This window comes from Cetorhinus maximus, chromosome 11 (assembly GCF_964194155.1).
Source record: "Cetorhinus maximus chromosome 11, sCetMax3.hap1.1, whole genome shotgun sequence".
NCBI classification, from domain to species: Eukaryota; Metazoa; Chordata; class Chondrichthyes; order Lamniformes; family Cetorhinidae; genus Cetorhinus; species Cetorhinus maximus.
Window position 1 is genome coordinate 21,973,463 of NC_135889.1, and position 23,076 is coordinate 21,996,538.

The 23,076-nt window shown below is 43.1% G+C and overlaps 1 protein-coding gene across 1 annotated transcript; it reads left to right on the forward strand.

Moving 5' to 3' along the window:
• The first annotated feature begins 248 nt into the window (after positions 1 to 248).
• Positions 249 to 23,065, forward strand: LOC144686430 (transmembrane protein 41A-like). Its single transcript, XM_078551630.1, has 5 exons — positions 249 to 523; positions 12,252 to 12,405; positions 13,797 to 13,958; positions 19,683 to 19,821; positions 21,157 to 23,065. Exons 1-5 carry the CDS (start codon positions 372 to 374, stop codon positions 21,378 to 21,380), a joined length of 831 nt encoding a protein of 276 aa, XP_078407756.1. The 5' UTR covers positions 249 to 371; the 3' UTR covers positions 21,381 to 23,065.
• The last annotated feature ends 11 nt before the right edge of the window (positions 23,066 to 23,076 follow it).

Below are 23,076 nucleotides of genomic sequence, written 5' to 3' on the forward strand. Positions count from 1 at the left end.
AGGGGTACCGCTAGTTCTGGAGCACCAGTCTTCAGTACTCCAGCTAGGATGTTGACAGGGACATTGAATTTGTTGTATTCGGGCGAGGGGAGGGGGGCGTTGTTGGGCCGTGCAGCGGGATTCTGGCATTACGGGGCCACGTGTCTCAGCCATGGCTTCGCCCCGGCGGCGGTTGCCATGGTGACTATTCCGGTTGCCATGACACCGGGACCATTGTGACGTCGCTGGCTGGGCGCGCGTTCTGGGTCAGGTGACGAGCGGGATGCGCGCGTGCGCGCACACAACCTCCGGCGCCGGACCCATTTGTATTAGCGGTTCACCCTCACCGCTGTCGAAGGCGCCGCTTCAGGCTTCACTGAGCGCCCGGGTTCATGTCGACCAAGTCTCCAGTTGGCTTGTTGGTAATATTCGGCGCTGCTACGGCCTATTTGTACGTGCTGTCGACCAATCTGCCTCATGCAGTGCACGGTCGGGAGCCTCTGAGCGACGCCGAGGAGGAGGAGGGGGAAAAGCCGGAACTCAGGTAAAGGCCGCGGCCCCGGGAGGCGGGTGGGGAGTCTCGGGCTGAGGAAAGGAGGCAGAGGGATCACCCGGAGCACCGGCATCCGGTGCAACTCTTTCATTTATGTTGGCGAGGCTGTGGGTATTGAAGGGAATGCCCCAGCTTCAGGCTCCACTTCACCCAGTGACCCCAGAATGTCCTCACTTCAGGAAAAGCAGAAACAGAAATACCTGGAAAAACTCAGCAGGTCTGGCAGCATTGGCGGAGAAGAACACAGTTGACGTTTCAAGTCCTCATGACCCTTCAACAGAACTAAGTAAAAATAGGAGAGGGGTGAAATATAAGGTGGTTTAAGGTGAGGGGAGAGAAGTGGGGGGGTGGCTGTAGGGACAAGCAAGCAATGATAGGAGCAGATAACGAAAAGATGTCACAGACAAAAGAACAAAGAGGTGTTGAAGGTGGTGATATTATCTAAAAGAATGTGCTAATTAAGAGTGGATAGCAGGACAAGCAAGGTACAGATAGCTCTAGTGAGGGTGGTGTGAAATAAGACTAAAAGGGCATAAAAGGTATAGATTTAAAAATAATGGAAATAGATGGGAAAAGAAAAATATATATAAATTATTGGAAGAAACAAAAGGGAGGAGGAAGAAACGGAAAGGGGGTGGGGATGGAGGAGGGAGTTCAAGATCTAAAGTTGTTGAACTCAATATTCAGTCCGGAAGGCTGTAAAGTGCCTAGTCGGAAGATGAGGTGCTGTTCCTCCAGTTTGAGTTGAGCTTCACTGGAACAATGCAGCAGGCCAAGGACAGACATGTGGGCAAGAGAGCAGGGTGGAGTGTTAAAATGGCAAGTGACAGGGAGGTCTGGGTCATTCTTGCGGACAGACCGAAGGTGTTCTGCAAAGCGGTCGCCCAGTCTGCGTTTGGTCTCTCCAATGTAGAGGAGACCAAAAAAGCGGTAGCTGGTTTGCACACAGTAAGCTCCCCTCATCATGAATAAACGATCTGCATTGAGTGAGGGATCAGTCCGTAGACTTATAACGAAATGATGCTATGGGATCTTTTTCTATCCCAATGAGATGAAAGTGACACTGAATTCACCATCCACTTCTGTGTGGCACCAAAATAGGGATTTAAAAAGCTGCAAGTTGCCAGAAAGCGATTTGGAATCATGTAAACTTACAGCATAGAAGGAGACCTTTTGGCCGTTCTTGCCTCTGCTGGCTCTTTGAAGGAACAGTTCTCTTTAACCCCACACCCCCTGCTTTTCCTCCCTAACCGTATTCAATTGCTCATACTCCAAGTACATGGCCAACTCCTTTTTAAGATTATTTATGGTATCAACTTCCAGCACCTTTTCGAGTAGAGTGTTCAACAACTGTAACTAAAAAAAAAATCTCCTTTTCTCTCCTCTAAATTTTTTGTCACTGATTTTAAATCAATCACCTCTGGGTGTTGACCCATTTGCTAGAGGAAATAGGTTTTCTCTGCTCTGTCAAATCTCTCAATGTTCTCTGTTCCAATGTGCTGTGAAGTTTCAGGTACTTGGAAAGAAAATTGGAGTTTCTCTCAGTATTATATACATATTTTCCAATATTTCTGATGATATCCAACACCTCTCATTCCTTCCCTCCCAACCCCAATCCTCAGTAACACTGAGCATTACTAACGAATCTTGTTTCCCAGAGTTCATGATGCATTTTGATGTTAAACTCCTTTGAATCCGAGGGTCCATTTGTCATTGGGTTGAGCTGGACATCCTGACCAGTTAGCATATGTACATCTGAAGTATTCAGGCACACATTACTTCATTGCCTCAGGGGGTGAAAAAAAAAGTTGGGTTATGTCACCCTTCAAAATAGGAGTAAGCAGTGGACCAGGTCTGCAAACTCACATTTATTACAGCTTACTGTGAAACTGTTTAAACTGGAATTACCTCAGTTTATCCTGAGGCTCAAAATCAACAATTGTTGCAGTTTCAAAATGCTGGGAAAATACAGTAGATCCATCAGTGTCTGAGAAAAGAAAATATCAATGTTTTAAATAAAGATCCTTTGTTAGAATTTGTCTTTTCTTATTTCACGTGCTGATGAAGCTAAAGTCTCTTTCCAGCAATTAGTTGTTTTCATTCCCTGCCCCCCACCCCCATCACTGTAAAATCACTAGAAACAACTTCATGCATGTTTTTGCCTAGAAACAATATTGTTACTTCAGTAATGCGCAATCGTTATTATGCGTATATCTTTATTCTTTGTACCTTTGAACTGAAACTTGCAAGTTGGAAATTAGTTCATAGACTTTGTCCTTCCAGACTTGAGTTATGTCAGGAAAGCAGAGCACAAAAGTCCAGCATTGGTGTGTCGGCCTGATGGGTGCACTACTACACAGGTTGACCACAGTATAGCACTGGGGTACAGTACTGTACAGGCCTGTCACTTAGCGCACTGGGGTCCAGTATTGGTGGATGCAGGTGCATGTGCTAAAAATAGTCCTGTCTTTCTTTTTTTGGTGAGAAATTGTGATGATGTGGGTGGTGGGAGCACAGGAAGGGATTTGTTAACAAAGGTGATTTTAAATTCAATGCGTTTGAGGGAAAGGAACTGACAGAGATCAGGAAGGACAGCAGTGATTGGGAAGTTTGGATAGGACTATCTTGATGATCTGTGGATCTCCCACTGCACCTTCCATTCCATTGCCTTGGCAGAGCCTTCAGCAGTTTTGACTTTTCCCTAAACTTATCTGCCTAGTTATTTCTTAAAATGAAGTCTTTTGTTGCGTCTTCTAATTCCTCTAAAACCGCTCAGTCATCATTTCTCCTCCGTAAAGAGTCTTGAGAAGCTTGCTAGGCTAAGTATTTTGATATTGCACATTCTGAAGTATTTATTGGCTGTAAAGTGTTTTGGAATACCTGGAGGTTGAGACAGCTGCTATGTAAATGTGAGTTTGTTCTTCCTTTTTGCTGCCACTAATTGCTGTGAGATCTGGCTAGTACATTTTAGACTCTTAGCATAGCTTCAGTAGACTTATAATCTGATGTGAAATGCCTCACTGTCCTGCAGATGTAACTCCTGATGACAGACTGAACCAGTCAAACCCAGTGTATTGCAGAGTATCAGGCAAGCATCAAAGCTGAGAGGCCCCCTCATTGATTTTGGATTTTCAGATGCAGTAGAGTATAAGGATTAAGGTTCATTAAAACCTAACTCTTTGATCAAACTTTTGGTCACCTGTCCTATTGCCTCTACCTGGCTTTTTGTTTGATAATGCTCCTGTGAAGGCCTTTGGGGCATTTCACTATGCTAAATATGCAAAAAAAAGGGCAAGTTGTTAAAGATAACGTATTTAAAGTCTGAAATAAAGGGATGGCTAAGGAGACAAGGCAGAAAGTAATAGTAAGTGTATGTTTCCAACGATCAGCCCTTAGACGTCTCCTATTTCTCATCTACATGTTGCCCCTCGGAGATGTCATCCAAAAACACAACAGGTTCCACTCTTACAACATCTAGATCTATCTCACTACAACCTCCATTGACTTCCTTCACTGTCACTGATTTGCCACACTGCTTATCAATGGTCATATTCCCATCACAACCTTTTTTTTTAATGTGTTTGTAAAATATTTTACTCTTTTTCTTTCATGTTCCTTGATGGTGTAATTTCATAGCTCCTTTTTGCTGCCTTAATTGTTCTTTTGACTCTCTCCTAATCTCTTCAGATTCTTTCTTATTATGTGCTCCTCTGCTATGTACTTAATGTGTGCCTCTTTCCTAATCCCCAATTGTTCCCTTATGTCTTTATTCATCCATGAGTCCCACTAGTGTTTAGTTTTGCTTTTCCATTTAGCAGAATTTATTTTCCTGCACTCTGAGCACTTTTGCATGTTTCCCATTGTTGATCAAGTGAGCTTGCCACCCACTTACCTGCTCTATCACTAAGCCTGGCTACTTCCACTTCTATTACATTGTCCAACTCTGCCCCTGCCTTAGCTCGCCTGCTGCTGAAATCTTCATCCATGACTTTGTCTCTAGACTTTACTACTCAAATGCTCTTCTGGCCAGCCTCCCATCTTCCACCCAACACAAACGTGTCCTCACTCAAAAGCTCCTGTCTTAACTCAAACCAATAAAAACAGAAAATGCTGCAAAAACTCAGCAGGCCTGGCAGCATCTGTGGCGAGAGAAACAGAGTTAATGTTTTGAGTCCATATGACTCTTCAGAGCTAAAGAGAAGTAGAAATGTGATCGATTTTAAACTGTGGAGCAAAAGAGAAGGTCAGGGATAGGTAGGAGCTAAGGAGAAATTTGACAAAGATGTCATGGGCATAGAGCAAAGGGATTGTTAATGGTAGTGTTAAATACTAAAGAAGGTTCTGATAGTGACAAAGGTAAGATAGAATGTGTTAATAGCAGAACAAGGGTCAGCGCTTTGTGAAAGCAAAACATAAGAACAAGTGGCAGTCCTATGGGGGGGGAGGCGTTGGGGGGAAAAAATTAAGGAAAATAATTAAATGGATTAAAAAAAGGGGCAAAGATTAAGGAGAGAGTTCATGGTCTGAAGTTGCTGAACTCAATGTTAAGTTCAGAAGGCTGTAAAGCGCCTAATTGGAAGATGAGGTGCTGGGTTTCACTGGAACATTGCAGCAGGCCAAGGACAGACATGTGGGTATGACAGTAGGATGGTGTGTTGAAATGGCAAGCAATCGGAATGGTCATGCCTGCAGACTGTGTGAAGGTGTTCTGCAAAGTGGTCACCCAGTCTGCATTTAGTCTCCCTAATGTAGAGGAGACCACGTTGGGAGCAGCAAATACAGTAGACCAAATTGAAGGAGGTGCAAGTGAAGTGCTGCTTCACTGGAAAGGAGTGTTTAGGGCCTTGGATGGTGAGGAGGGAGGAGGTAAAGGGGCAGGTGTTTTCCCTTCTGCAATTGCATTAGAAGGGGGATGAGAAGTTGGGCGTGATGGAGGAGTGGACCAGGGTGTCACGCAGGGAACGGTCCTTACGCAATGCTGACGGTGATGCCACCACCAAACACATCTTCCCCTCACCCCCCTGAAGGAGTGAAGTAGTGTGTGCCTGAATACTTCAGATGTACATATGCTAACTGGTCAGGACGTCCAGCTCAACCCAATGGCAAATGGACCCTGGGATTAGAAGGAATTTAACATCAAAATGCACCATGAACTCTGGGAATCAAGGTTCGTTAGCAGCGTTCAGTGTTACTGAGGATTATGGTTGGGAAGGAAGGATTGTGAGCAGGCAGTTTTAGTCTAGTGAGCCAAGCAAGAGGGAATGAAAAGGCAGTTGTTCATCTAGTGATCTAAGCAAGGGTTTCCCAGTGCGAGGCATGATATCTTCAAGCCGTTCCTTCACTGTCAATGGGTCAAAATCCTTCCTAACAGTACTGAGTGTTCCTACAGCACATGGACTGCAGCAGTTCAAGAAGGCGGCTCAACACCACTTTCTCAAGGGCAATTAGAGACGGACAATAAATACATACTAAAAAGGAGCAGAAGTAGGCCATTCAAGTTGAGCATGCTCTGCCATTCTACAAGATCGTGCCTGATCTGTCTGTATTACTAATTCCACATTCCATTCTTATCTACGCCTGCTAACCTTTGATTCCCTTGCCTAACAAGCATCTATCTACCTCCGTTTTAAAATATTCAGTAACCCCGCCTCCACCGCATTCTGAGGCAGTGTTCCAAAGCCGCACAACCCTTAGAAAAAATTTCTCTTCATCTCTGTCCTAAAAGGGCGCCCCCTAATTTTCAAACAGTGTCCCCTACTTCTGGACTCACCCACAAGAGGAAACATAGTTTCCATGTCCACCTTGTCGAGACCAATCAGGATCTTTTATACTTTCGTCAAATCACTCTTCTAAACTCCAGCCCAGTCTGGCTAACCTTTCCTCATAAGACGGCCCACTCGTTCCAGGTACTAATCTAGTAAACCACCTCCGAAATGTTGGCCTAGCCAGTGATGCCCACATCCCATGAATGGATAATAAGTAAAAAAAAACACTGGCTCCTGGCATGGCAATGCCTCGATTTTAAAATCCTCATTCTTGTTTTCAAACCCCTGAATGGCCTCAGCCCATATCTCCTGATAACTGCCTCCAGCCCTACAAGCCATTGAGATATCTGTGCTGCTCTAATTCTGACCTCTTACGCATCCCTGATTTTAATCACCGCTCATTGGCAGCCATGCTTTCTGTTGGCTTGATCCAAAATGCTGGAATTCCTTCTCTAAACCGCTCTACCCCTTTGAGATGCTTCTTAAAACATACCTCTGAATAAGCTTTTGCTCATCTGTCCTGATATCTACTCCTGTGGCTCAGTGTTAGAAGAAAAGTTTATTGATAATTTTCTTAAGCGCCTAGGGATGTTTTGCTACGTTAGAAGTGCTAAATAAATGCAGGTTGTTTTTTTCTTTTGCATTAGCAAGATAAAGCTATTAACCTGTTCTAGACAATCTGTCTCTTACTTTCTACATGTGTAAGTATTGGGATAATCAAAATTTGTTGACTAATCAAAATTAGGAGGTATAGCAAATTGACAGGAAGAATGTGGCAGGATGCAGAAGGATGTAGATAATTTAGGGATTGGACAGGCAAATGCAGTTCACAGTAAATCAAAGAGAAGCACCTTTTGGGAAATAAGAACCAGGATTAGTAATATAACCTCGGGGAGAGGATGAGAGATCTAAAAATATAGACCCACAACTCTTTAAAAACTTTAAGGGTAAGTAGATTTCAAGGTTTTACACATGTGGACATTGACTATAAAAAGGAAGGAAGTAAAGGTTTGAATATGTATCTACAAGATGTTTATTTGGCTGCACATACAATCACCAGAATCTGTGTGGAGTATTATGTCCAATCTTCAATAACGTGGAAATAACGAGTCATGGACAGATGCAATGAAAACAGAAATGAGAGGTGATAATTAAAGGCATTATAAAACTGCATCTTGTCCATGAAGCAGAGATGGCTGAGAAGCAGTTTGAGAAAGTGAATGGTGAAAGACTATTTCTGCTGTTTGGTAAACCAGTAACATAGAATAACATGGGATATAGAGAGCCAGAAACAGGCCACTTGGCCCAACCAGTCCATACCGATGTTTATGCTGAACTTGACCCTTCTCCCATTCTTCCTCATCTAACTATCAGCATAATCATCTATCCCCTTCTCCCCTGTATGTTTAACTAGCTTCCCCTTAAATGGATCCATTCCATTCGCATCAACCACTCCCAATGATAGTGAGATCCACAATCCAATCAACAGCTTTAGCTGATCCTGTGTGGAATATCGATTTCAGGACAAGAGTTCAGTGTGAGAGCGATGTTCTCACTTTGATGGCCACAGCCACAATTTGCTCGATGGCTGGAGTGGTCCATGAGGTGGGTTTCTTGTAGGGTTCCTGTTGGAGAGTGCTTTTGAGAGTAGCTCATGTTTTGCCCAAGATAGGTCTTTGGCTTTTGAGCTGATACATTCTGGTTGTTGGTGGAAGGAGACGCCTTCATGTTAAAGCAAGTTCTCTAACTTGAAACTAATGCTTTCAAGAAGGCGTCTGAACCCTGGGCTCCCTGGCCCAAGCAGTAAAAATCCACTGGAAAATGGATTCCTTCAGGGATTTCTTGATGACCGTCTCATACTGTATTTGTGGCCTCTTGTTTTGCTTTTCCCCAAAAGTGGAAAGACTGTGTCTAAACCTTTACAAATTTTAAAGTCCACTATTATGCCACTCTTCAGAGGCTCAGCCTTCTCTTTCCAACTGAAAAGAGACTCAGCCTGTTTATCCTTTCCTGATAAGTAGAACATGGGCACAAAGCGAGTGTTAACATTGAAAGTCTAAAATGGGATGTTAGTGATTAAGCGCAGGTGCCAATTGAAGCTCCTAATTTGAACTGGAGAGTAAATTAAAACATTTTAGTGTGCAGGGTAACAGCAGAGAAATAGGTCAGAATAGATAGCTCCAGGGAAGAGTTAAAACTGATGTAGAAAGAACATTAAAATTACAAACATGCGAATGAGGAGCAGGAGTAGGTCATTCTTATGATTCAATTAAATCTGAAGTTTCAATGGGCTAGAATCTGATAAAGTGAGCTCATACTATACATCCTTTTACAAATCTTGGCTGTTTACTTTGTCTGCTACACTCTAACACTGAAGAAGAGTCATATTCAACTCGAAAATCTAACTCTTTTTCTCTCGCCATAGATGCTGCCAGGCCTCCTGAGTATTTCCAACACTTTTTTTATTGCAGAAAAATTCTGATTGACTAAATTTTTGTGTCCGTATCACTGTATTAACTGCTGTGTGCCTACATTCAATATGCCCTATTCCCTCCCCACCCCTATTCCCCTAACCCCAACCCCCGGTCCAAGATTACCCCTCTCTTATAATCATGAATGGTTACAAAACAGGAGACCATTTGATCCATTGTGTCCATGTTGACTCACGGCCAGAGCAAGTTGATTAGTTCCATCTCCTGCCCTTTCCCCGTAGCTCTGCAAATTTTCTTCAGATTATTATCCAATTCCCTTTTGAAAGCCAAGATTGAATCTGCTTCCATCACACTCTTAGGCAGTGCATTCCAGATCATCTCACTTGCTGAATATAAAAAATAGTTTTCTTATATTGCCTCCAGTTCTTTTGTGATTCACTTTAAATTGGTGTCCTCTGGTTTGAGCCCCACTCACCAATGGGACCAGTTTCTCTCCAACTACTCTGTCCAGACCCCTCACGGTTTTGAAAACCTCTATCAAATCTGCTATCAAACTTCTCTTTAAGGAGAGCAACTCCAGAATTCCCAATCTCTCCAGGTAACTGAACTCCCTCATTCCTGGAACTATTCTCACGAATCTCTTCCACACCCTCTCTAATGCCTTCACCTTCCCAAAATGTGTTGCCCAGAACTGGATGCAATACACCTATTGAGGCTGAACCAGATTCACCATTACCTTGCTTTTGTACTGTATGCCTCTATTTATAAAGTCCAGGGTCCTGTATGCCTTATTAACCACTTTCTCAACCTGCCTTGCCACCTTAAATGATTTGTGCACATATACCTCCAGGTCCCTCTGCTCCTGCACCCCATTTTTTCTTTTTGTTATTCATCCACAGGATGTGGGCTTCGCTGGCTGGCCCAGCATTTATTGCCCATCTCTAGTTGCCCTTGAGAAGGTGGTGGTGAGCTGCCTCCTTGAACCGCTGCAGTCCATGTGGTATAGGTGCACCCACAGTGCTGTTGGGAAGGGATTTTGACCCAATGACAGCGAAGGAGCAGTGATATATTTCCAAGTCAAGATGGTGAGTGACTTGGAGGGGAACTTCCAGGTGGTGGTGTTCCCATCTGTCTGCTGCCCTTGTCCTTCTAGGTGGTAGTGGTCGTGGGTTTGGAAGGTGTTATCTAAGGAGCCTTGAGGATGACTATGTCAGGCTGTTGCTTGACTAGCCTGTGAGACAGCTCTCCCAATTTTGGCACTAGCCCACAGATGTTAGTAGGAGGACTTTGCAGGGTTGACAGGGCTGAGATTGCCATTGTCATTTCTGGTGCCTAGGTCGATGCCGGCTGGTCCGTCCGCTTTCATTCCTTTTTTTGTAACTTTGTAGCCGTCTGTTACAACTTAGTGGTTTGCTAGGAACCCCATTCTTTCCCAAGACTTCAGACCTATGGCACTCTGCACCTCATTTGCTGCAATGCTCAGACCTTTAAAAACCAAGCTTGTTTACTTGTTTACAACCTTGATGCTTTTCTGCACTATGGGTTTTTACTCTTAGTCTTTGTTCAAATAAATATTTATAGAAAATTATACACTTCCCTTAGTTAAATGGGAAGGTAGTGGTATAGTGGTATTGTCACTGGACTAGTAATCCAGAGACCCAGAGTAATGCTCTGGGGACCTGGGTTCGAATCCCATCATGGCAATAGAGAGAGCTAAGCGATTCCACAGCCAGTGGATCAGATCTAAACTCTGCAGTCCTGCCACATCCAGTCATGAATGGTAGTGAATAATTAAACAATTGGGAGGAAGCTCCACAAATATCCCCATCCTCAGTGATGGGGGAGTCCAGCACATCAAAAGATAAGGCTGAAGCATTCATAACAATCTTCAGCCAGGAGTGCTGAGTGGAAGATCCATCTCGGCCTCCTCCGGAGGTCCCCAGCATCACAGATGCCAGTCTGCAGCCAATCCGGTTCACTCCACATGATATCAAGAGAAAGCTGAAGGCACTGGATTCTGCAAAGGCTATGAGTCCTGACAATATTCCGGCAATAGTACTGAAGACTTGTACTCCAGAACTTGCTGCGCCCCTAGCCAAGCTGTTCCAGTACAGCTACAACACTGGCATCTACCCGGCAATGTGGAAAATTGCCCAGGTATGTCCTGTACACAAAAAGCAGGATAAATCCAACCCGGCCAATTACCGCTCCATCAGTCTACTCTCCATCATCAGTGAAGTGATGGAAGGAGTTATTAACAGTACTATCAAGCGTCACTTGCTTAGCAATGACCTGCTCACCGACTTTCAGTTTGGGTTCCAGCAGGGTCACTCAGCTCCTGACCTCATTACAGCCTTGGTTCAAACATGGGCAAAAGAGCTGAACTCCAGAGGTGGGATGAAAGTGACTGCCCTTGATATCAAGGCAGCATTTGACCGAGTGTGACATCGAGGAGCTTAGAAAAAGGAGTCAATGGGCATCAGGGAAAACTTTCTGCTAGTTGGAGTCATACCTAGCACAAAGGAGGATGGTTGTCGTTGTTGGAGGTCAATCATCTCAGTTCCAGGGCATCACTGCAGGAGTTCCTCAGGGTAGAGTCCTCGGCCCAACCATCTTCATGATTGCACCATGTTCAGCGTTCTCAACTCCTCAGCTACTGAAGCAGTCGATGTCCAAACGCAGCAAGACCTGGTCAATATCTTGGCTCGAGCTGACCAGTGGCAAGTTACATTTGTGCTACACAAGTGCCAGGCAATGACCATCTTCAAAGTGAGAGAAACGAGCCATCATCCCTTGACATTCACCGGCATTACCATCAATGAATCCTCCTCCATCAACATCCTGGGGGTTACCATTGACCTGAAACTGAACTGGACTAGTCATATAAATACTGTGGCTACAAGAACAGGTCAAAGGCTAGGAATCCTGTGGCGAGTAACTCACCACCTGACTCCCCAGAGCTTGTCCACTATCTACAAGGCACAAGTCAGGAGTGTGATGGAACACTCTCCACCTGTCTGGATGAGTACAGCTCCAACATGCAAGAATCTTGGCACCCCATCCACAAATATTCACTCCCTCCAGCACCGACGCGCAGTGGCAGCAGTGTGTACTATCTACAAGATGCACTAGAGGGGACCTTAGACAGCATCTTCCAAACCCGCAACTGCTACCCATCTAGAAGAACAAGGGCAGCCGATACATAGGAATACCACCACCTGGCAGTTCCCCTCCAAGCTGCTCACCATCCTGACTTGGAAATATATTGCTGTTCCTTCACTGCTGCTGGTCGAAAACAGCACTTGCAGGGCTGCAGCGATTCAAGAAGGCAGCTCACCACCTCAAGGGCAATTAGGGATGGACAATAAATGCTGGCCTAGCCAGTGATGCCCACATCCTATGAACGAATAAAAAAAAATTTGCTTGGATGAATTTACATATGTATCACTTGTATATGAATCTGATTCAGCTGTAGTCTCATTTTTCAATGATAATCTCGCTCTTTTATTTTGCTATCTGCAGGTCACTGACATTTCCATCTGACTTGGAAGAGCTGCGAGCAATTGCTGGCTTGTTGCATTCCTACAGAGCTCAGCACACTGGTTATGTATTGCTGCTCTTTTGCAGTGCATATCTCTACAAACAGACTTTTGCAATCCCTGGCTCCTCCTTCCTGGCAAGTATTGAGTACCAATGCCCTGGGCTACTGGGTGTTGCTTTTTTAAAAATGTGTAAATATGATTAATTCTTTGGAAGTTATTCATGAAGCATTTTGCCAATGCAAAAAAAAAATGGAATACTTTCATGAAGGTATGGCTGGAGGCTGTTACGGTTTCAGAAAAAAAAACTAAGACAACATTAGCTTAATTACATTGTATTTTTGCACAGAAACTGGTGCTATAACTGGCCTGTGCCAGAGTTTATGCTGGATGTGAGCCTCTTCCCACCCTGTTTCAGTTTAGTATATCAGCAAAGACTTGCATTTCTTTTTCCCTCATATACTTCCCCTTAAATGCATCTGTGCTATTGGCCTCTACCATGTGATAGAGAGCCGGTTCAGGTGCATTAGACCAAATGGCCATGTTCTGTTCTACAAAATTCTATGATTCCCCTCCTAAAGTTGCTGACCTTTGCTGAATTACTTTCCTGTGAATACTGAGTACATTTGGGTGCCAAGCTGGCAGTTTGCTTATGAGAGACCAAGCTATAATCTTTGCTATTTAATGCAACCAAACGGGACAATAGTGATCCTATCAACACCCCAATGCCCATGCACACAAGCCCAATCAGCAGTGGAAACCCTGGCTGATTTTTATGTTTTCTTGCTTCCCCTCCCCCCAACCCCACAGCCCAGAAATGCTCAGGGCAGTTGCAGTGCTTCAGCTGCCATCTTGACTGAAATCGGCTAACTGACCACAGGTTGGGGACCAAACTGGTCTATGTGGCTTAAAACTGGCCAAACTGATGAGTGCAGGCTGCTCACTCAGCATGTTGAGCAGTGATGCTCTGTTTTGAATAACTTTTCAGTTAAGTTCACTTGAGACTTCAGAACCATTTTAATTCATGACTTAAGGGGCAGTTGTCTCCCTCCACCTTGGTGTCACCATGGTATTTTTCAAGAATTGTAGCCTGTGTCTTTGCAGCTTTACGTTAATCTTCAGCATAGCTGTTGAGTGGTCTAACTTTCCCCTGTTATGGTGAGTTTTGCCAGTTGCTTTCATCTGGCTGTGATTACCTGTATGAGCAGAAAGTCATCAGTGCACTTAAATCTGCGAAGCTCTCTGCTCTGGTGGTGGTGTTACCTGTGCAGTTAGGACGTTGTTCAGCTTATCAGCCTGCCCCAGTGTTTTTCTTTCAAAATACTCTGGGTGCTAGAAAACTGAAATGAAAATAGAAATGTTTCAGGTTGGTGATCTTTAGACCTGATGTGTATTTCCAGCATTTTCTGTTTTCCTTTCTCCATTTCACTTGCCTGTGTCTAGCCTTTCTAGCTATTCTGGAAAGTTTCTTGTGTGGATATAAATAATTAATTTGTTCCTCACTAATGCACGCTTTTTCTTTTTATAGAATATATTAGCAGGTGCATTATTTGGACCATGGCTGGGTCTTGCCTTGTGCTGTGTTTTAACAGCAATTGGAGCAACCTTCTGCTTCCTGCTCTCCAAAACGTATGGTAAACAGTTCCTACTGCACCGATTTCCTGAGAGACTCTCAATCCTACAGCAAAAGGTAAATAAATTGAGGACAGGTTGCATAAACTTAGGTAATGTTCCTTTGAATTTAGAAGGTTGAGGTGTGATCTAATCAAAAATAAAAAAGGAATTTGATAGGCTGTTACAGAGAAACCATATTGTTTGGTCCAAAACAAAGGAGCACAATTTTAAAGTTAGATTTAGGCTATTAGGAGTGAAATCAAGAAGAACATTTTTTTGCACACTGGGTAGTTGGAGACCTGGAGCTCACTCCTCTGAAATGCTGGAGGACGATTGCAATTTTTAAGGCTCAGATTTTTTTTTAAGTGAGGGTATTGTGGGATTATGGGGCAACAGCTAGCATATGGAGTTGAGGTTCATATCGACTATGATCTGATTGAATGGTGGAGCAGATTTGAAGGGCTGAATTATCTCCTAATAAGCCAAGTTGAACCTAGATTCTTTCTAGGTTTGGTGAATGTTGGGAAATTACCCCAGAGGGCTGTGGAAGCTCAATCATTGAGCATGTTCAAGACAGAAATTGATAGATTTCTGGAGACTAATGACATCAAGGGATATGGAGATAGTGTGGGGAAGTGGCATTGAGGTAGATGATCAGTCATGATCTAATTGAATGATGGAGCATACTCAGTGGGCTGAATGGCCTACTTCTGTTCTTATATCCCTATGTTCCTAGAGTAGATCATGGCATTGTACTGTGGCATATCCTGGGCTCTTCCCTGTTTTTTCTAAGCATTGCAGCCCTGGATTCTGTCTCTACCTGTCTCTGGAAGAGGAGAGCTAAAGGAATAGTGGGGCTGATTAGGGACAAAAAAAGGATCATCTTGTGGAGGCAGAGGGTATCACTGAGGTACTGAAGAAATACTAAAAAAGAGTGGCGAAGCACAGAGTGGTCTAAGAATAGTGCACTTCGTGAACCTAATGCAACGTAGGTATTTTGGTGCATGGGATCTCTCTGGCAGCATAATGAGGGGTTAAGCTAGGTGTAGTTGGATGAAGCACGTCAGAGTGGTTGCCGATAAGGTATAGTGGATGTGTAAGGATGATGCAAGATGGATGAGTGTGACATACGATGGCAACAGATCTGGTAGAAGTAACTACAAGCAGGACAGGAGGAGGAGGGATCTTGCTGGTATGTAATTCTCAAGCTGTGACGTGGATTAATAGTTAGACTGACTTAGAACTTTAAAACTGCAAAGGAAGATGAAAGGTAGTTAACTGCCACTTCCACGAGTTTAAGATTTTCAGCAGGAGCAACAGTAAGATGTCTGGCCGCAGTAAAACCAGAGGCAAAAGGCATGCCAAGGCCAAGAATCGATCCTCCAGAGCTGGTCTCCAGTTCCCTATCGGCCATATTCACTGGCTGCTGCGCAAGGGTCACTGCTGAGCATGTCGGGGGTAGAGCCCCCATCTATTTGGCTGCTGCCCTCAAGTACCCGACAGCCGAGAACCTCGAGCTGGCCGGCAAAGCGGCTCGCGACAACAAGATGACCGGCACCACCCCCACCACCTGCATCTCGCCATCCGCAATGAAGAGGAGCTCAACAAGCTGCTGGGAGGGGTCACCATAACCCAAGGTGGGTTCCTGTCCAACATCCAGGCTGTGCTGCTGCGCAAGAAAACCGGCCGCCCCAACAAGGTTTATGACTGAAGGAGCGAGATTGGAAAATTTGATTGCCTGAATAATTGTTAATTACTGTAGCAAGAAACTGACGAAGCATTGTGGTTTGGGTGTGCATATTAAGCCCTCTGTAAGTAGAATGTGTTTGCTACTACACAGTAATATGAGATCATAGTGCTTTGTGAACTGTGCTAAGTCTGTTTGGTGCGAAGGGAGAAGGAGGTGCAGCGTTTTTTTTTTTTTACCTCCAGTAGCTGATGAATATTCTTCTTTTGTCTCCAAGCGGGGACTGTCACTTGCTCTTACTTTAGTAAATTAGTAACTAGTAAAGTAATTAAGGTTAGACATAGTTGGCAGGGCTGGTGGTGTGCTGTGGCTGCAAATTGAGAGTTTGTGGAATGAACAGCCATATATGAGTTAAGTGTTTGCACCTTGAGCAACTTTAGCTCAGGATTACTCAGCTAGAGTCTGACTTGCAGACATTGTGGAACATCAGGGAGGGGGAGTATCACCTGGACACTTTGTTCCAGGAGGCTGAGACTTGGGTTGAGTCAAACTTCAGACTTGGTCCATGGTCAGGGACCGGAGACTGTGGCTGTGAATCAGGCAGGTATGAGGATCCAGCATGTTGTAATCAAAGAACCTCAGCCCTTGACATTGACAAACAGGTACAAGGCACTTGCTGGCTGTGTGGATGAGAACAAGGACTGCAGTGTGGATGAGCAAACTGACCATGGCGCCTTGGTGCAGGATGCAATTCAAGTGGGGATGGATACTGTTCAGAGAAAGTTTAGACAAACTGTGTAGCAATTGAATAAAGACAGGCAGAGTGGAACAGGAAGGGACTGTATGTTTAACAGCAATAATGCATCATCGAACAAGGTCCATGCAAATAATAGTAGTAAAAAAAAGAATTAAAGGCCCTTTATCTAAATGAACGAAGCATTTGTAATAAGATAGGTGCGCTAGTGGCACAAATTTAGATTAGCATTTTGGACCTAATCGCCATTACAGAGTCATGGTTACAAGGTTGGGAAATAAATATTCCAGGATACACAACATTTGGAAAAGGTAAACAGATTGGAGAAGTAGCCCTGATAGTAAAGGGTGACATAAAAACAGTGGTGAAAAGGGATTATTGCTCAGAAGATCAGGAAGTAGAATCAGTGTGGTAAAGATTAAGAATAGCAAGGGTCATAAAATGCTGGGGGGAGTAGTTTGCAGCTCCCCTAACAGTAGGCATACAGTTGGACAGTGCATTAAGCAAATTATTGGAGCTTGTTCCAAAGTTAATGTAATAATTCTAGGGGACTTTAATCTTGATGTAGACTGGACTAATCAAATGGGTAAAGGTTGTCTGGAAGATGAATTTGTAGAATGCCTTTTCAGCAGTTTCCTTGAACCAATGTGTTGTGGAACCACCTAGGGGTAAAACTATTTTAGATCTAGTGTTGTGTAATGAGGCAGGGTTAATAACTTCATAAGTAAAAGATCAGCTGGGGAAAAAGTGATCATAATGCTTTTGAATTTCATATTCAGTTTGAAAGCAATATACTCCCAAAGAAGAATCTTTAACTTAAAACCAATTGTATAGGTATAAGGGGAGAGCTGGCTAACGTTGATTGGGTAAATAGACTAAAAAGCGAATATAAATAAGCAGTGGGAGGCAATTAAAGAAACTATTCAAAATGGTTAACAAAGATATGTTCCATTAAAAAAAAAATCAATTCTCAGCAAGAAAGATATTCCAGGGCTTACTGAGGAAGTTAAGGATGGTATTAGATTGCGTGCAAACATATGAATTGGGAGCAGGAGTAGGCCACTTAGCCCCCTGAGCCTGCTCTGCCATTCAATAAGATCATGGCTGATCTGATTGTAACCTCCACTCCACATTCCTGCCTACCTCTTGATAACCTTTTAACTCCTTATTTTTAAACCGTGACCTCTAGTTCCAGATTCTCCCGCAAGAGGAAACACCCTCTATACATCCACTCTGTCAAGACCCCTTAGGATCTTAAAGGTTTCGATGAAGTCACCTCTTACTCTTCTAAATTCCAGTAGTTGCAAGCCTAACCTGTCCAATCTTTCCTCGTAATACAACCCGCCCATTCCTGGTATTAGTCTAGTAAACTTTCTCTGAACTGCTAATGCATTTATGCCCTTCCTTAAATAAGGAGGCCAGTACTGTATACAGTACTCCAAGATATGGTTTCACCAGTGCCCTGTATAAGTGAAACATAATTTGAAATCAATTCCCCTCACAATAAACAATAGCAAGCTATTAGCTTTCCTAATTACTTGCTATACCTGCATACTAGCCTTTTATGATTCATGCACTAGGACACCCAGATCCCTCTGAATCTCAGAACTCTGCAACCTCTCACCATTTAGATCAGATGCTTTTTTATTGTTCCTGCCAAAATGGATAATTTCACATTTTCCCACATTATACTCCATTTGCCAAATGTTTTTTTCACTCACAGAAGAGTTTAAATTGCTCTTCCAAAGATTTCCTGGAGGAGATTTACGAGAATGATAGCAGGGATGAGGATCTTGTGTGGCGAGTTATGGGGAGAGATTGGAGAAGCTAAGATTGATCTCCTTAGAGCTGAGAAAAGTAAGTGGAGACCTAATAGAGGTATTCAAAACTGAGGGTTTTTAAGAGAGAAAGTATACAAAAAATGTTTTTTCTGACAACTGAGTCAGTATAACCAGAGATCACTGATTTAAAATAACTGGCTATAAGACTAGAAGGGAAATGAAGATCTGGAATACACTACCTGAAAAGAGTGTTGGAAGCAAGTGGAATTCTTCTTTGCCCTTGGAGAAATAAAGTACAAGACTGCAGGATACCCATATGATGTTGATCAGTGCTGACTGGCATTCTAGATGTCTCATCTGGTTCGGGCATTGAGTAGCTGAATCGTATTGACCGGGAAGGCTCCAGGATTGATCCCCAGTCACTGTTATCTGATCTGGGGTAGGTCAGAGTGGCAATGTTGGCCTCAACAGCCCCATGGTGAATGGAATTGAAAAACGCCCAGCATTCCTGATAGTGATCGATTTCCGTACTTCCTGCCGGACATTCGTGTAGATGGGAATTGGGTATGATGGTGATGCCAACCATGGTCAGTTACTCCGTTTGGGTTCATGCTGATATCCATGGGATGCATCATAGCAAAGAATTAACATCTTGGAATGGGAGAGGAATTAGCTGATTAGGAAGGATGTGAATCATTATTTAAATATTTTACTGTCTATCTGTTTCCCAGCAAACACTTACATAAACCAGTCCTGCTTTAAAGGAAAGGATGAGAGTATATTCTGTATACATTCAACTGTACTTGCAACACATAGCAAGTTGTACACTACAAGTTCTTTATGTATAAGAGTTTATAAAATCAACTGTCTCTTGTTTCCTTAGTTTATTTAAAGCCAATTGTCTTTTTATTAATAGTGGCTGGAAACTTATTCTAATTCTGAAGCACTGTTAGTTAAACGATAACACTGCTTTAACCTAATCATTCATCTCTCACAACCAAATTTTAGCCTTGCTCCTACCATGCTCTCTGTTCTGACTTCATACTGCAGTCCTGGTTCCTGCTGCTCTCTTCCAGCATAAAGCAGTGCAAACTAGTAATCGAATTGTAAGCAAGGAATATTTATACTGTACAGGGCAATATTGCAGATAATACAGGACCTTTAAATCTGTATACAGGTACTTTCAGTTGGGACTTATTGAAATAGGGTAATTAAATAGGGGAAATTCAAAGGGAAAGGGAATTCTGATATCTACTCTCACTTTGGCTTTTTTTTTAAAAAAGTGAATCCTTTGATTCCTTTACATAGTGATCCCTGCACATAGTGAGTTTTTGATATCAGTCACACCACTATTGTTGATTTCTGGGCAGCAACAGATGTTTGGTCCGTACTTGTTTATCCTCATATGTTAGTACTCTATCAATGTGCATTTTACACCTATTCAAGGGGTAGGTGCCATGCACAGGATGATAAATGTTGATTTAGGCATTGATATTGACTGTTAATTTGGATGTGCTGGTTTTATTTGACCAGGTTGAAGTCTTAATTTTGCCTTTGTTCCTAATTTTATATTTACAGGTGCAGGAGAACAGAAACAGTCTCTTTTTCTTCCTCTTGTTCCTCAGGTTTTTTCCCATGACTCCAAACTGGTTCCTAAACATCACATCTCCCATCCTCAATGTTCCTCTCACCCAGTTCTTCTTCTCCATTGTTATTGGTAAGCCGTGATCCCTACTGTAAATCATAGCATATAAGTTGACCCGGTGTATAAGACAACCCCATTTTTCAAAAAATAATGTTTTTGCATGTACTCAGCAAAAGTCAACCCCCACTTCTCAGCCGCGACATGCTATATTTGTATTTGTAACCTCAATTTTTCACCCCACAAATGCATGTTTTACTTGTACTTTGTAACTGGGTGCAAAGGATCAAGCAGGCAATATGGGCTGTGTTGAGAAGATGTGCAGAAGCTTAAGACTGCCCAATCTTTTCATTGGATGCTGATGACCACTCCTACCCAGGCTGGCAGTTCAGTTTTATTTTCAGCGTATAAATTGGCCTGTTTTTGGAGGGATTTTTTGAGGCTTCTAAGGTCAACTTGTATGCCAACATCAACGGGAACTAAAATTTTTTTTGTTGTTACATTGAGAAAAGGTCATTCAGATTGTCAAAGCCAATCCGTCTAATCCTCTTACTCTCCCACCGAAATCCATACATCGAATCCCCTTACTCTGCCATCAAAGCCTTCCCTCCCATTGACACTCATCCTTCTGTCATCTTACCTCTCTAATGATGCAATTCAGCTGCATTTTGAACACCCTGAATGTTTTTGTTTCTTTTGCCTCTTTTACACTGCCCAGCAGATCCCAAATAGCAACTCGCTAAGCTAATTTCAGTAGCACTTCCCTCTGCCACTAGCAAAGGCAATAGTAACGATGCTATGCGCCTCTGAATTCCACTCCAAATTGTGCATCATTTTGATCCAAGCATATATCACTGTTCATTTATTAGCCTTTTGGAATGTCTTGGAATTCTCTACTGCAGCAGTTCAAGGAGAAGCTGTATCAGCCCACCTCAGGACTCTGCGGAACAGGCAACCGAAGTGTCCTTACCAGCATTTCCCATGTCATATGAATATATGTTTAGAAAAACTGTTCATTTTATCCTGTAACCCAGATTTATGAAGTTAATTTTGCACTTGAATGCTCCTCTTGACCACTAAATATTAGGAATTTTAAGGCAGCTTGATGGGAGAACTTCACTTTATCTAACCTGTGGGTGCTTGATCAGAGAGGAACTTTCACGGTTCCTGCTCCTGATTGCTGTCTATTCACCTTTGTTTATGTGCATTGGACGAGGAAAAGTTCGAGTTTGGACCTGTGCTCCTCATCTTCGTGTCAGAACCTACAGCCTCATTGTTCATATTTGTTGGGTACCTGTGCAACTGTACCCCAGTAAGAAATCATTCTTTCAGAGAGGGAGAAGAAAACTTTGAACGTTTGTTGATTTTTAACAATGGAAGCACTTCAAATAGTTTCTTTCCTTTATTTAGGTCTTCTTCCTTATAATTTCATCTGTGTGCAGACTGGCTGCATCCTGTCTGAGATCTCTTCACTGGATAACCTGTTTTCATGGTCCATCCTCATGAAACTGCTGGTCATTGCCATGGTGGCACTTGTCCCTGGAGCTATCATCAAGCACTACAGTCACCAGCACCTGCAGTTGGGCGGAAAGGTCAAAAATGGGCATTTAGACACCGACCGGAAAACGAGATGACCGATACTAACTTGTCTGTGATTTTTTAACTTTTATTATTGTATGAAATGTTCTTAATCTGAAGAAACACTCTTTCTAAAATCTGGAGTTTTATTTGTATAGTAGATTCCTGTTCAGCAGAATCTGAACTGTGCCACAATCTTCAAAGCACTGCCTACAAGCTACCCATTCAGGTTAAATGCACCCTGTAAATCCCAGACTGTAGCTGCGCGTCTCTAAGCTGGTAGGTGTCCACTTGTTAATGCTCCATTCATAACTGATGCCAGATACTTGATTATTAAGCCGACAGTTACTTCTGAGTGGGGTTGTTGTCTTTCTTTACGGGTAATTAAAAGAAACTCTAATATGGCAGTAAATGCAGAAACAAGCTAGGTATTTATTTTCTTTTTAAATCTAGTAAGTTCTCAGCTGGTCAGAAACATGGATGTTGCTTGTTCAAGGCCCAAATCACGCAAATCAGTCTAGGTGCAAATTGGAAAAGATGTGACCTGTCCTCCCAGGGCGGAGAACAGGATTTTGGGGCTACAGAAATTAAAGGGTTCCCAGGGCTAACAGGCCAATCTATAGTTGTTCTCTGTCCTGCCTTTTCTACATTACAACAGTGACTTCACATCAGAAGTATTTCATTGGCTGTAATGCACTTTAGAATGCCCTGAGGTCGTGAGAGGCACTATTCTTTTTCTTTCCAGCTTTAGCTGGTGTTGAGAGATCACAATAGTGCCAAATACCTCAGAGACTGGAGATAAATAGCTACTGCTTGTGGCGATTTTTCCTTTGGCTTGACTGTTATATATCCTGCTGTGGAAAAACTAAGCTCGCAGTGGCACATGATTTTCCTTCAAGCTCAAGTTGCCATTGATGCATTTTTGTAGCCGTACTGCATGTTCGCAAGACCAACCTCTAGCCTCTTTCTGTGGTCAGATCAAAAGAACAGTCGTTGGACATTGAACTGGCTGGTATTGCAGCAGATCACTTGCACTGGAAGGAAGGCAGGCATGCGTTTTTGTGAATGTGCAGTGCAGTTGTTTGACTGTCGACCCTGCTTGCATCCTGGAGAGGCGACAGCAGGGGTCATGTCATCAGCTACTGTCTACAGCCAGATTAGCGACAAACACCACACTCTGGTTCCCAGTGCCTCAATTATTCATGGTGTTGTGAAAGGGGCCCTATGAGAAGCAGGTGAGATAAGGCTAAAGGAATTGCGAATATTGTGTCTTGAAGCAAATGAAGCCTGTAAACCAAAAAAAGGAATTATTTTATTTTGCATCATTCAACAATACTTTTAATAGTAGATGTTCAACTTGTGATTTCACAATCCAGGCTGAGTGGGAGGGAGTTCCAAACCAACAAGAAGTGTGGGAACAATATAACTAATGTGAACAGGAGTTAGCTTTGAGGCAGTAGCCTCAACACTGGTGTGTGTGCTACCTGAGCCCATATAGCCCAGAATAAATAAGGACATTAATCGTCTGATCAGCTGCTAATATACTCTACGCAATTTTTTTAAAAAAAGAACTATTTTTGTTTTAAAGATAATACTCAATATATCCAGGGAAGAGGTTGGTGAGAAGCCAGCACATGATAATGATCAGAAATGGATGTGAAAAGCTGGAAACTTCATGGGGTTGGGGGTGAGTGGGGGAGGAAAATGCAAGGTAATTTTTGCTTCCTTGACCCCATCCCCCAAGAAAATACA

What these genes read in the sequence shown, in the direction of transcription:
- LOC144686430 (XM_078551630.1), top strand. Translation starts at nt 372, where the DNA reads ATGTCGACCAAGTCTCCAGTTGGCTTGTTGGTAATATTCGGCGCTGCT. An exon ending in GGGGAAAAGCCGGAACTCAG is followed by an intron (nt 524 to 12,251) that starts GTAAAGGCCGCG and finishes TGCTATCTGCAG; the next exon opens with GTCACTGACATTTCCATCTG. An exon ending in TCCCTGGCTCCTCCTTCCTG is followed by an intron (nt 12,406 to 13,796) that starts GCAAGTATTGAG and finishes TTCTTTTTATAG; the next exon opens with AATATATTAGCAGGTGCATT.